Source organism: Canis aureus, chromosome 21, assembly GCF_053574225.1.
Source record: "Canis aureus isolate CA01 chromosome 21, VMU_Caureus_v.1.0, whole genome shotgun sequence".
NCBI classification, from domain to species: domain Eukaryota; kingdom Metazoa; phylum Chordata; class Mammalia; order Carnivora; family Canidae; genus Canis; species Canis aureus.
Window position 1 is genome coordinate 1334262 of NC_135631.1, and position 12582 is coordinate 1346843.

The following is a 12582-nucleotide window of genomic DNA, read 5'->3' on the forward strand; positions in this document are numbered from 1 at the left end:
GAAGTGGCCAATGAGCATTTGAAAAGATGCTCAATGCCACCAATTATGAGAGAAATGCACACTGAAACCACAATGAGGTATCACCTCACAGCCATTAGGATGGAAACTTTTTGTTTGGCTTTTAAACATTTTTTATTTAATTTCCAAGTAGTTAACATAGGGTTATATTAGTTTCAGGCATCCAATATGGTATTTCGTAGGATGGAAATTATTTAAAAACTGCCAACATAACAAGCTTTGGTGAGGATGTGGAGAAACCGGAACCCCTGTACCCTGTTGGTGGGATCATAAAATGGTGCCACTTCTATGGAAGACGGTGTGGAGGTTCCTCAGAAAATTGAAGATGGAACGACCACAGATCCTCTGGCGTTCCCACCTCTCGGTTAATACCCAAGGGACCTGAAAGCAAGGCCCCAAACAAATGACCGCACCCCTGTGTTCATCGCAGCATTGTTCACAGTAGCAGGTAGGTGGAAGCAACCCAAATGCCCAGCAAGGGATGGATGGACGGAGAAGGCAAATCGTATGTTCTTTTCACCACAATAAGTGAAGAAGGGGTGGGGAGCTGCTGCAGGGTCATGTGGTCGTCCTCCCAACTCACAGAGGAGCAAACTGAAGCCCAGAGAGGAGCCCGTGGCCCAGGTCCACAGTCCGGGCGGCATCAAATCAGGGCAGCTGTGGAAGGCTGGGAAACGTGACCCAGAAGGAGAACATGGAAGGCCGCTGTGCAGCTAGGCTCAGGCTCAATGGCCATTGTTGGAGCTAGCGTGTAAGATGTGGCCACATGTGCCAGGCGCACTTGAGAGAGGCCTGAGTTCTCTAGAAAATGCACTTACGGGAAAAACTCCTGTCTGGCTGATGGCTGACCCTCCTCTCCAAGAGCCATAGCCCTGAGCCCCTCCCTCCAGAAAGCCTCACCCCCAACCCCAGCAGCCTGAAGAGCGGGGGGTGGGGGCAGCTGAAACCAGATAAAAATGGGGGAAACAAACCTAATGAAGATCCCATTCTGCTACTGCCTGAGACTCTGAAAAACGGAGGGGACTCCTCTAGCACCGGGCACAGACAGGTGTTTAGTAAAAGGAGTCCTGGATGCTGGCTCTGGAGCTGGGCCCACACATTCCTATCCTGGGGGCACCCTTGTCTGTGTGACTTCTTGCGGCCTCAGGGGATTCCTCTGCAAAGTGGGATAATAGTAGTACCTCCCGGGATGGCTCTGGGGGTTACGTGCACTGGGTCCCTTAAAGGACATGGAGCCAGCCCTGGGGCCGATATTAGTGCTCAGATATTAGCCACTGCTGGGAGGTCCTGAGGCCAGACTGTGTGGCCCTGGGTCCCTCACAAGCACCCCACCCCAGTATCTCCACTCTTATTTTCCCACCACGGCCCACTCGTCCTGACAGGAAATCCCCACCCCCTACCCCCAGGGGCAGGCACAGTGAGTCCGGGGTGTGGGACTCTCTACCAGGGCTCTGAACCCCGGCCTGGTTCTCTGAGGCCCTGGTGTGGCTTGTCCAGGGCCACAGGAGCTGGGGGCAGGGCTGGGCAGCTCCAGGCCCAGACCCTCATTGTCTTTCTCCCCCAGCAGACCCAGGACAGACTGAGAGTAAGAAAGAGGCAGGTAAGCAGACAAGGATGCCAGGATCACCCCGGGAAACACAGCTGCACCTGTCCTTCCCTGACACCCCTCATGCGCTTCCGGGCCCCACCCAAAGATGGCTGGGAGACACAACCTGCCACGTAGTGTCCCCCTCCCCCCCCACCCCCCCACCCCCCACCCCCACCCCACCCCCGCTTAGTTGCCCAGCTCCTGCACAAGCATCAGGGGCAGAGGAGCTGCCCCAAGGGGATGAGGGGATGTCTGTAACAGGGGACCTGCCCCGTGGGTATCTGAGGGGCCAGGAGGGGGAGGGGATTCAAGTCACAGATGAAGAGGGAGGAGGGGGAGAGGCAGTGTTGGGGAGGGAAAGACGGGGAATCTGCGAGGCAGGAGACCATGAGCTGAAAGGCTGGAGAGGGCAAGAGGGCTGGGCCGGGTGGCCTTGATGGACTCCCAGCTGGGTGGCCCTTAGGCCTCAGGCCAGTGGGGACCTCCTCGCCAGTCCCAGCACAGGCTGACCTAGAAGCTGCTATGCTCCCCTTCTCCCGGGACACCCCTGGGCCCGGACCCATACCCCTATGGGTGGAGGGGGAACCTGGAACCACAAGCTACCTCCCCAGGTCCACCTGGTGATTATTGGCTCTTGCTAGGAATCCATCTAGGAGCAGGCCTGGGAAAGCCAGAGTCCCCACATCCCTGCCCCTGCTGCCAGCAGACATCCCCAACCCATCCTGCCACTGTCCTGCACTCGCCAAGCAGCCTCAAGAATTTGCCTCTGAATTCCAACTCTTTGTTAAAGACAAGGGGACCAGAGGGGAGATGTGCTCAAGGTTTTCCCGAGACAGCGTGAGAGCCAGCCTCAGCACCAATGCTTTCCCCACAGCAGGCCACCCCGTGGCGGAGAGGAAGCCGGGCTCAGCCTTGATAACCCACAGCCCCACAGACGGCTGGGGACGACTCAAGCGGTACTCCCTCCAGCAATCCCTTCAGGATTTGGGCCTAATCCCAAGCACGAGGTCAGGCTAGGGAAGGATTTGGTTTCATTCCCTCAGATGCCCAAGCCTTGGCCCGAGCCCCGGGGTGCAGGAGTGAAGGCGCGTGGCTGCCCAGCCTCTACTAACAAAGCCTTCCTTTATTAAATAGAGATCGTGTTACATTCCATTCAAAGGAAATCAGCTGTGGTGAGGGATGTGTCCAGGTTGGACCTGAGTCCTAAATGGGCTGTGCGGGGTGAGGAGCGGGCCTGGGGCGTGCCCACCCTACCCCAGTCCTGTGTGCAGGGCAAGGCAGCCTCAACCCCCATTGTCTGAATGGCCACTCACAGCTGAACATAGACATGGGTGTCCTGAGGCCCTGAGTTTTACTTTGGGGGAAACCCATCCTAATCCTTCCAACGGTGGTGGGGGCAGAGCCTCCTGGGGCATGGGCTCAGGTGGGGGATGGGGTCAAGTGCAAGGATCAGTGCCTGATCCATCTGAAGAACAGTTTGGGGACGGTCCTCAAGCAGGTATAGGTTGGTGTGAGAGTCCCTGACAGCCCCATTTCCTGACGGACACTGGACACAGCTGGGGGGGGGGGGGGGCATTGAGGCAGTCCAACAGGGAGGCCACGGGGAATGGATGAGGGATGGCCACCAGGGGGTGCTGGTGCCCCAGGGCTCGGAAACTGAGGTGGGGGCGATACCCTGGAGGTCAGGCCACCCAGCGCGGTCCTCAGTGGTCCCCTTCTGAGGATGAGGCAGCAACAAAGCACCTGTGAGCAGCAGCTCCCAGGCCTGCAAAGGGGGTGCAGATACACATTTCCCTTCCCGAGGGCTGAGCCCGAGTACGGGCCCAAGCTCCTTGGTCTTCAGTGCTTCCCTGAAGGTCTCCCAGTGGCTGCAGGGCCACTGGTGAAGAGAGAAGGGTCAGTTCATGAGCTCCTGTCGTCTGTCCTGGGTTGAAGGTTTGGTACCAGCTCAGCAAGGCTTCTGTGGCCTGGCCATTTGTCCATCTGCTCAGCTTCTGGCTCAGGGCTGGCTCTGGGACCCTGTCTTCCTGTCTGTCTGTGCTTGGGGCAGGTGTTGGCTACGGATCAGAGCTCCCCTCCAGGCCTGGGCCATGCCCTACGCCTCCTGGGGGAAGAAGCCGAGCTTGGCCAGTGACATCTCCTTCCGCAGCCTCGTGATCTCCCAAAACATCGGCTCCACTGCAGGCAGACAGAAGGTGGATAGCTTAGTAATGGTGGACTCAGGCCGATGGCCTGGCGCCTCTCCCCTGGCTTCGGACAGGGCAGTTGGCAGGCACCCGGGGCTTCCCAGTCCCCCAGGACAGGTGACCTTGTGAATGGCTGGACCTCTGAGGCTCCACACCGAGGCCTTGCAAAACTGTGGAGTGCTGAGCACACTATGCACCCCCACACTGGTGGCCGAGGTGGCATCGCCCTACAGCCTAATACCAACATGCACAAGCACGTTGACACCCATCTGGCAGGCTACAAACGCCTTCCAACCCTGTCTCCCTGGGGTCTCAGAGACCCTAAGCCGTCAGCAGAGCCATGGGATGCGTCCAAGTTCCTCTCTGGGGCCTTGATCCCCCCAAGCCAGGAAAGAGAGGCTCTGACTCCAAAACTGAATCGGGAGAAGACTCAGCAGGAAACCAAGTTTGGGAAAGGAGCGGGATGCTGAGCCTTGCACAACAGGGGTAGAGGGGACAACAAGTAGATGGAGGGCCTGCTGGTCAAGGGTGAAGCGGGAGGTGGCAGCATGAAGAGCCCGCCCCCAGTGGGGAGATCCACAAGGGACACCGCATCGTGCAGGCTTCCAAGGCCAGGCCACTCATAGGGAGCAATCCCCACGGGCCCTGGGGTCTTGGAGACGTTTCTGGGTGGAGAAGGCAGTGGGACTGAGTCCTAGCAGAGTCCTCCCCAGCCCGCCCCAAGTTGACCCCACCGCCACGCCCTCCCGCTCCCTCCCAGGGGCCACCAGGGGGCGCTCACCTTCCTGCCGCACCAGGCCCTGCTGGATGTAGCGGATGTAAGTGAAGAAGTTGCACACTGCGGTGATCTGTGAGCAGAAGCCGGAGGCTGTGACCCGCGGCTCTCACGCTCAGGGTCCCCCCCAAGAGCCGGGGCAGATGGGAGACCAGAGTGGGAGACCTCATGTCGCATCAGAGCTAGATAATGCTCCCTGAGTTGGACGGGGCTGGGCTTTAAAATTTGATTATTGGGCGCCTGGATGGTTCAGGTCATGATGCCAGGGTCCCAGGACAGAGCCTGCCTTGGGCTCCCTGCTCAGTGGGGGGGTCTGCTTCTCCTCCTGCTTGTGCCCCTCCCCCTGCTTGTGCTCTCTCTTTCTCTCTCCCTCAAATGAATAAAAAATCTTAAGAAAACAAAACAAAAAAAGCTTTAAAATAATTTGATTAGTAAAAAAATAATAATAAAAATAATAATAATAATTTGATTACTGACAGTGCTGTTATTACCCCTCCCAATAAAAACAGTAGCAGCAACTAACATTTGATCCAGCACATGCACCCAGGGAGGCAGACACGCGTATCATTCCCATTTCACACATGAGGAAAACAGACTCCAGAAACAGAGCTACCAGATGACGATTACCGGGGCCACAGAGATAGTTAAGTGGCTGAGCTGGAAAATGAAACCAGGCAGCCTGCCCTAGAGTCCCCGCTCATCCTGAGGGCCCTGCCTGCTCTGGGTGCCCAAGGCCCTGGCCTCCCTGGAACGCCAGGACAGGCAGGGGGATCAGAAGCTGCTCCCTGGGGCTGCCCTGGATCCCCAGGCCTGAAGCCCTCAACCTGGCCGGAGGCCCGCTCCTTGCCAGGCCCTGTGCTGGGCACCATGGACCCCACATTGGCTCAGACGTGGGCCCTTCCATGAAGACTCTCCTATTGCAAAAAGGGTGCTGCTGGTACCTTGCCCAGGCCTCTTCCCACTGCTGAAGCCTGCCGGCCACTGGCGGCTCATCAGTATCCCTCTGTACCGCGTATTGGCGGGCACGCAGCATGTAAGAGGCCAGCTCCCTTGTCTCAGCGTGGAACCCACCCTGGGCTCCAGAGCCCCCATGGAGCGGGTTGCAGCCAGACTCCAGCTGAGGCCACAGCCTCCTTTACCCACCCGACCCCCTATTCTGTTTCCCTCCCTCTTCCTAAGAATGGCATGAGATCTTCGTCTTCGGCTCAGCTTCTAGGGAACCCCATGTAAGACAGGGCAGAAGGCAGCTGGCAGCTGTGCCCACGACAGCACTGACTGAACATCAGCACTCTGGGGAGAGACTTCAAGTGTGTGGGAGCCCACGGGGTCCAGAGTTACAGCGAGGGGGCAACAGTCCTGGAGGCCCTCAACACATAGGAATCCTTGCCAGGAGAATGAAGTGGGTGCAGGGGCATTGGTGGCCCTGGCAAAAGCAGGGAAGCATGCGGGGGGGGGTGCCCAAGTCAAGGGACTAACCCAGTGTGGCTCAGGAGGGGCTGCAGCGGGCTGGGGTGGGGGGCACAGGGTGGGGCAGGAGAAGCTTGTGTGCCAGGCTGTGGTGTTTCTCAAGGGCCCATGGGCCCCCATGAGAGGAGGCTGGTGAGCAAGCAGTGGCAGCGAGCAGTGGAGTTCTTTCCCCAGGGCTGTACTGTTCCCCATGGGAAGCCTGCTTCTCCCTCTGCCTGTGTCTCTGCCCCTCTGTGTCTCTCATGAATAAATAAATAAAAATCTTAAAAAAAAAAAAAAAAAAAGATTAGGGACGCCTGGGTGGCTCAGTGGTTGAGCATCTGCCTTTGGTCCAGGGAGTGATCCTGGAGTCCCGGGATTGAGTTCCACACCGGGGTCCCTGCAAGGAGCCTGCTTCTCCCTCTGCCTGTGTCTCTCTCTCTCATGAATAAATAAAATCTTTTTACTTTATTATTTTTTTAATAAAATCTTAAAAAAAAGAAAATTAAACAGAGAGATCCCTGGGTGGCTCAGCGGTTTGGAGCCGTCAGCCCAGGGCATGATCCTGGAGACCCAGGATCGAGTCCCGCATCAGGCTCCCTGCATGGAGCCTGCTTCTCCCTCTGCCTGTGTCTCTGCCTCTCTCTCTGTCTCTCATGAATAAATAAAATCTTTGAAAAAAAATATTAAAAAGAAACCTCTTCTCCCTAAGGATGCCACGTTCCTTAGTCTCTTTAGGGTGGAGACTACATCCTAAAACTTCACACCATCCTCATCTCCCATCCCAGCTCTGCCCGGCAGAGACAAGCAGGCTTGGAAGAAACACAGTTCTAGATATAATTTTGCCAGGGACCGAATGGCGCGGTTCCTTCTGTTGAGCCCTGGTAGGGATCAGAGAGAGACCACTGGAAAGGGCTCGGGGCACAGAAGTGCGGGGCAGAGGCTGCAAGGGAAGGCAGACTGAGTTCAGAATGGGGACGCCCCAGGTCTAGGCCATACACACCCTCCTTTCTTTTTTTTTTTTTTAAGATTTTATTTATTTATTCATGAGAGACATGGAGAGAGAGAGAGAGGCAGAGGGAGAAGCAGGCTCCATGTAGGGAGCCTGATGTGGGACTCGATCCTGGGACTCCAGGATCACAACCTGAGCTGAAGGCAGATGCCCAACCGCTGAGCCACCCAAGCATCCCTCACACCCTCCTTTCTAAGGCACAGACTCCCCACCTGCAAACAGGAGCTTGGCTCACTGCTGTGGGATGTGTCAGGACAACATTCCAGACGCCCTGCAGAAGCTGTCAGGACCATACAAGCTGCCCAACAATGGGGCCATCTGTCCCTTCAATGAGCACTCTCTAGTAGGTCAAGGATGGGAGATGGTTCCTCAAACAGGGCCCCATGCAGTGTCACCTTTGAACCAAGCTTCAGAATCTTCTAACACATTCTCTTTGGTTCTTCACAATCCTGTTCACAGTTTGTCAGGGGACAGAGGAACGGAGACCACCCCACCTTATCACCCCTCACCCCCCAGCTCAGTGAGGTCCACTGACCCCGCCTGTGCCACTTGGCAGATGAGGGCGGACTCTGGGATTCCTGGAAGCCTTGTGGCACCCACCACTGGCTGTCAGGTTCGAGTAACACACATGCCCCAGAACCTTCCCAAAAGCCTGGGGCCAGAGCCTGAGCTGGGAGTCAGGAGCCTGGAACTTTAACCTGAATTATTATTTTTTTAAGATTTATTTATTTATTCATGAGAGACAGAGAGGGGGAAAGAAAGAGAGAGAGAGAGAGGCAGAGACACAGGCAGAGGGAGAAGCAGGCTCCATGCAGGGAGCCCGACGTGGGACTAGATCCCAGGTCTCCAGGATCACGCCCTGGGCTGAAGGCGGCGCTAAACCGCTGAGCCACCCGGGCTGCCCTAACCTGAATTCTAATGTCACTCCCACGATTAGGTTTCGGCAGGCCAACAGGGACTGAATCCTGCCAACAGCCGTGTGAGCTCAGAAGAGGACCACCGTCTCCCAAGGAAGGACGCGGCCAACCTGCTCCTTGACCGCAAGCCCATGAGGCCCTGAGCAGAAGAACCCACGAAACTAGGCTGACTTCTGCCCTGGGGAGACCACAGTTATAAATGGGGGTTGTTCTAAGCCACTCAGTTTATGGTAACTGGTTATGCACCAACTAACTAATTCACCAGGCTTGGCTACGTGGTCTGAGCCAGTCTCCAGATCTCTCTGAGCCCAGGCCCTACTCTGCAGATCAAGGTTGCGCTCTCAGGCCTAGGGCCCAGCGTCCCAGCCCCAGTTGCCCCTAAGAAGCCAGGTTAGGGTACGGGTACATCCAGTCTCCTTCTGGATGACTCACCCTGGCCCGGGAGGACGGCGAGATGTAGTAGTGGCTCTCAGAGTCCCCAAGCCGGATTCGGTGGCGACAGGCACGAGCCAGTCCGCTCAGGGCACAGGTGCTAGAAGAAAGCAGAGGGGGCCATGGAGGCTGGGGGCGGGGGGGCTTGCCTGCCCGGCTCATGTACCAAGCATGCACAGAGGGAGGGAGAGGCCAGCAGACTGAGGTGTGCAGTCGGGCATCCTCTCCCTCGACCCCAGCTTCCCCAGGACCCCAGGGCCAGGCCAAGGAGGGCCCTGGGACAGGCCTCTGACCTAAGCTAGATCCCACCCCTCAACTCCCTACCCTGCCCCTGGAGGGCAGGAGAGCTCCGTCAACCCCATGCCAGGTATACCAAAGCTCCACTCTCTGCAGGCCCTCCAAACACACCCCCTACTTTACTGGGGCCCTTGGACTTCGTCACTCCTTCCCAACTGAACGAGTCCACTCTCTCCTCCACTTGGCTAGCAAGTCCTCAGGCAAGGTCATGCTAGCAGGGGCTTTGCTTGAATCCCTTCGGATCCTCCAACCAGCCCTTTGCCTTGCCTCTCCCCTTCTCTGCACTACAGCCAGGGGCTCCTTCAAAAGCTCCCATCTAGCCCATCATCTTTCCCTGCCATTTTCCTACTGCCCAGGAAACCATTATGGAGACTCTGGAGCAGAGGAAGGTTAAGGAGGCTCCTGGCTGCAGGACTTATCAGTGCCTTGCTGTCTCCAGGTTCACTGGGACTCTGATTGGATTCAGCAGCCCTCTTTTCAGGAAACATCTATTGATGATTTTGTGAAATGCTGGCCTAATGGGTCAAACCCCAAACCCCATTCAAGGCCCTTGACACTCTGGCCCCAAACAGCCTCTGCAGCCTCAGCCCTATCTCCCCACCCACCCTACTGCTCTGCCCACAAATCCAGTGATGTTTCCATTAATACCCCGGCTTTTCAAACCTTCATTCATTTTTTTCCCTCTGCCTGAAAGGCCCTTGCCTACTTGGCAAACTCCGATCCATCCTTCAAAACCCAGCTCAAATGTTCCCCTCTGTGACAAGTCTCCCCCAGTGGGGCATCCCTGGCAGGTCAAATCCTGGGCTGCCGAAGGAAAGTGCTCCCCATCTCTGCCCTTGCTCCACCCTGGCTATTTTGTTCTGCTGTGAGTCCTGCTCGATGGCAGCTGAATGGCAGGAAGGACAAGATGCCAGGGCTGTTTGGTTATTTATTAGCACAAGGGGAGCTGGCAGCTGACATCACTTACACATCAGTCAGTGCCCAGAACCCACTGTGGGAGAGAGATGCCTGTCAGGCCAGCCAAGAAGAGGGAGGCTCCAGTTCCCGGGCTCCCCGGAAGGCCTGAGGATCTATGACTAGAGGCAGGAATTTCTGCCAGAGATGCCTCCCCACCCTGCATGCCTCTGCAATCCTCCCCAGCCAGGCCTGTGCGCCCCCTCACCCACGGGGGACCCACACCAGGAAGCTCAGTCCTCAGCCACACTCCCTGCAAGATCAGGACCCCAGGAGGCAGGCCTGAGGCTCAGTCCCCAGCCACACCCCCTGCAGGACCCACACCAGGACCCTAGGAGGCAGGCCTGAGGCTCAGTCCCCAGCTGGCAGAGCACCAGGCTAGGTGTGGCGGGCAGGAAAGGAGGAAGGACGCCAAGCTCACTTGGTGCTGCCACACTCGACTGCAGCCACCTTCACTGCAGGCAGTGTCTGCGAGGCCACGGGCTCGATGGTGAGCGTGTTGTCCTCCACGGCGGCCCGTACCAGTGCTGAGAGCTGCGGCAGAGCAGGGCAGCAGGTGGGTCAGTGAGGGGCTGGCCTCCGTGAGAGGCTGGGCCTGGGGCCAGCTGCCCTCTGCCTCACCTCCTGCATCGTGAAGTCCAGGCAGGGGCCCACGTCCTCCCGGTACACCCTCTCAAGGAAGGGGCAGGTCTTGTCCAGGGTGGGTGACTCCCTCCAGGCCTGGAACTCTGCGAATAGGGTTGTGTCCACCTGTGGGGGAGGGTGAGCCTGATGGGGCAGTCAGACGCCGGGTCGGGGGCAGGGGGGCAGCATGGCAGGGATAGGCAGAACTGAACGAGGTGAGGGGCCAGGAGGGTTGCATGGCAGGCCCCAGCCTGCCAGCGGGTCTGTCCCCAGTGGCTAAGCAGGGGGGCAGAGTTCCCAAGAAGAACTACTTCCTTCCCTCTGCACTGAAGGCCTCAGAACTCCAGCTTTCATATCTAGGTGTGCTTTTAGCTTCTCGGCTCTATGAGGTTACAGACTTTGGTCCAGGGCCTCGTCCCTAACAACCTCTCTGCCTCCTGGAGGAGGAAAAGCTGAAGACCGGCCCTGCAGGTACCCCCCACACGCAGGTACCATGGCACACACAGGCCCACGCACATAGAAGGAACACACACGGGCTGCCTCCCTGGGGACAGATGACTAGCTGGTTGCCCTGGGGCATGTGCAGCGAGAATGAGGCTGGGCGGGGGCAGAGGGGCGGCCCCTCTCCAGAGCCATTACCTGTTGGGAAAAGGAGAGAGAGGTAGCAGAGGAGGGGGCCGTAGGTGGCTCCCCAGGCAGGAGCTGCCAGGCCGGCTCATAGGTGAGTTGAACAGCTTTGCTGGGGACCACGCAGAGGAGCAGGGAGAGGAAGGGGGGCAGCCCAGGCTGGGGGGAGGGGCAGACAAAGAGAGACAGACGGACAGATGCACAGAGACAGAACAGACAGTAGGGAGGAGATGTTAGTGTCCAGTTAGAAGCTGAGGACTCAGAAGTGGGGGAGAGGCCTAGCCCGCGCTTTCTCCCTGGAAGCCCCAGAGACACGGGGCAGCATGGAGATGGGGGCCGCCTTGCTTCACAGGAGCCTGGGTCCCCCTGCAGCCCTGGTGGGGTTCACTGGGTGCAGCCCTGAGCTGAGCAACCAGCACCCTGGTCTTGTGGGTCTGCATGGCCCCAGGAGGCGCTACTTATGTGAGGAAGCTGAGGCTCTGGCAGGTGCCTTTACTTGCCCAAAGACCTACGGCCAAGGACATCAGAGCCCACTGCCCGCCTGGACCAAGTACCCCATGTACCCAGCTCAGAGGCAGGGAGGGAGACAGCCCCAAAAGTCTGTGCTTGTCCAGGTACCACAGCCAGAGGCACTGAGGACCTTCAAATCCAGGGATGTCACAAGCTGGTCCTGGACCTCATGGCTATGGGCATGCAGGGCCCAAGCAGCTTGTCCCCAGAGGCCCAGCAGTGGCCTCTTTAGGCTCAGAGAATATGTCTTCCTGAAGAACTCTCCCCATCCCCCTCACCTAGGCCAGGCCCCCAGGCCCCAGGCCAGTCTCGGGTGCACAGAGTACCACCTACTACTGGAGGGTTGTGGAGGGGTTACCAGGCCCTCATGGCACACAGGAGGGGTGCACACGGTACATTCATAGGCTGAGGGCCAAACCTCCTATCACAAAAAACCTGCGCAGCCCTCCCAGACAGGGGACACAGAGACCCAGAGATGGCAGGCCAGGCTCCAGGTCACACAGCGAGGGGTCAGGACTCCCCACTGGGCCCCCCTGCCTGGCTGACACTGAGACCGTGTCTCCCTTTCCTGCCACCCCTCACCTCTTTGCCCTCCTTGTCCGGGGTGAGGGGATGTCCGGCAGTGGGGCACATGGCGGGGCAAAGGGCGCTGCTGGTGCTCTTATGTCGCAAGTGGCCCTTGCGGGGTCCAGCCTTGGTGGGGCTCAGCAGCTGTGGGTGCAGCTCGCGATTGGGAGAGGCTGGTGTGGATGTGAGGACCAGGGTCTTCAAGGCGGTCACCTCCGCCTGCAGCATGTCGATCTGGCCGGGATGAGATGGCTGTCAAGGCCTAATGCGGGCCTGGCTGCCAACCGCCAGCCACCCCAGCTCAGGATAACCTGTCCCAGCAGTGACTGGCATGTAACCCGGCCTGTCATCCTTGGAACAGCATGAGACCTCCGCTTTAGAGAGGGCAAGGGAGGCTCGGAGAGCGACTGTGGCCTGCCCGAGGTCACACAGTATGCCAGGGCTCTGTTGGAGGCACCTGTCCAGGAGGTGGCTGGGCCTCCCACCGAGGGGCCCAGGAGCCAGGGACTACCCAGCCCTCACATTTGACAGACGTGCAAACAGACTCCGAAAAGAGGAAGAACTTCCCTGCCCCGGCTCACGTGGCCAGACAAGGTTTTTGCTTTGTAAGGAGAGTAAGGCAGGCAGGA

At 58.2% G+C, this 12582-nt stretch overlaps 1 protein-coding gene across 20 annotated transcripts in view; it reads right to left on the reverse strand.

Moving 5' to 3' along the window:
* Nucleotides 1-2711: 2711 nt before the first annotated feature.
* Nucleotides 2712-12582, reverse strand: part of RAB3IL1 (RAB3A interacting protein like 1) — a 44415-nt gene continuing 34544 nt past the window's right edge. For 14 of the 20 annotated variants that reach the window (XM_077861958.1, XM_077861962.1, XM_077861961.1 and 11 more), the window contains 7 exons: nt 11969-12187; nt 10889-11035; nt 10247-10375; nt 10047-10159; nt 8375-8474; nt 4574-4640; nt 2712-3784 (listed from right to left, as the gene is read on the reverse strand). In XM_077861958.1, the coding sequence (XP_077718084.1) occupies nt 3702-3784; nt 4574-4640; nt 8375-8474; nt 10047-10159; nt 10247-10375; nt 10889-11035; nt 11969-12187 (858 nt within the window). In that variant the 3' untranslated portion in view covers nt 2712-3701. Of the gene's footprint in view, nt 3785-4573; nt 4641-8374; nt 8475-10046; nt 10160-10246; nt 10394-10888; nt 11036-11968; nt 12188-12582 lie in introns of all 20 variants that reach the window. The other 6 variants (XM_077861970.1, XM_077861954.1, XM_077861972.1 and 3 more) reach the window with 4 other exon arrangements.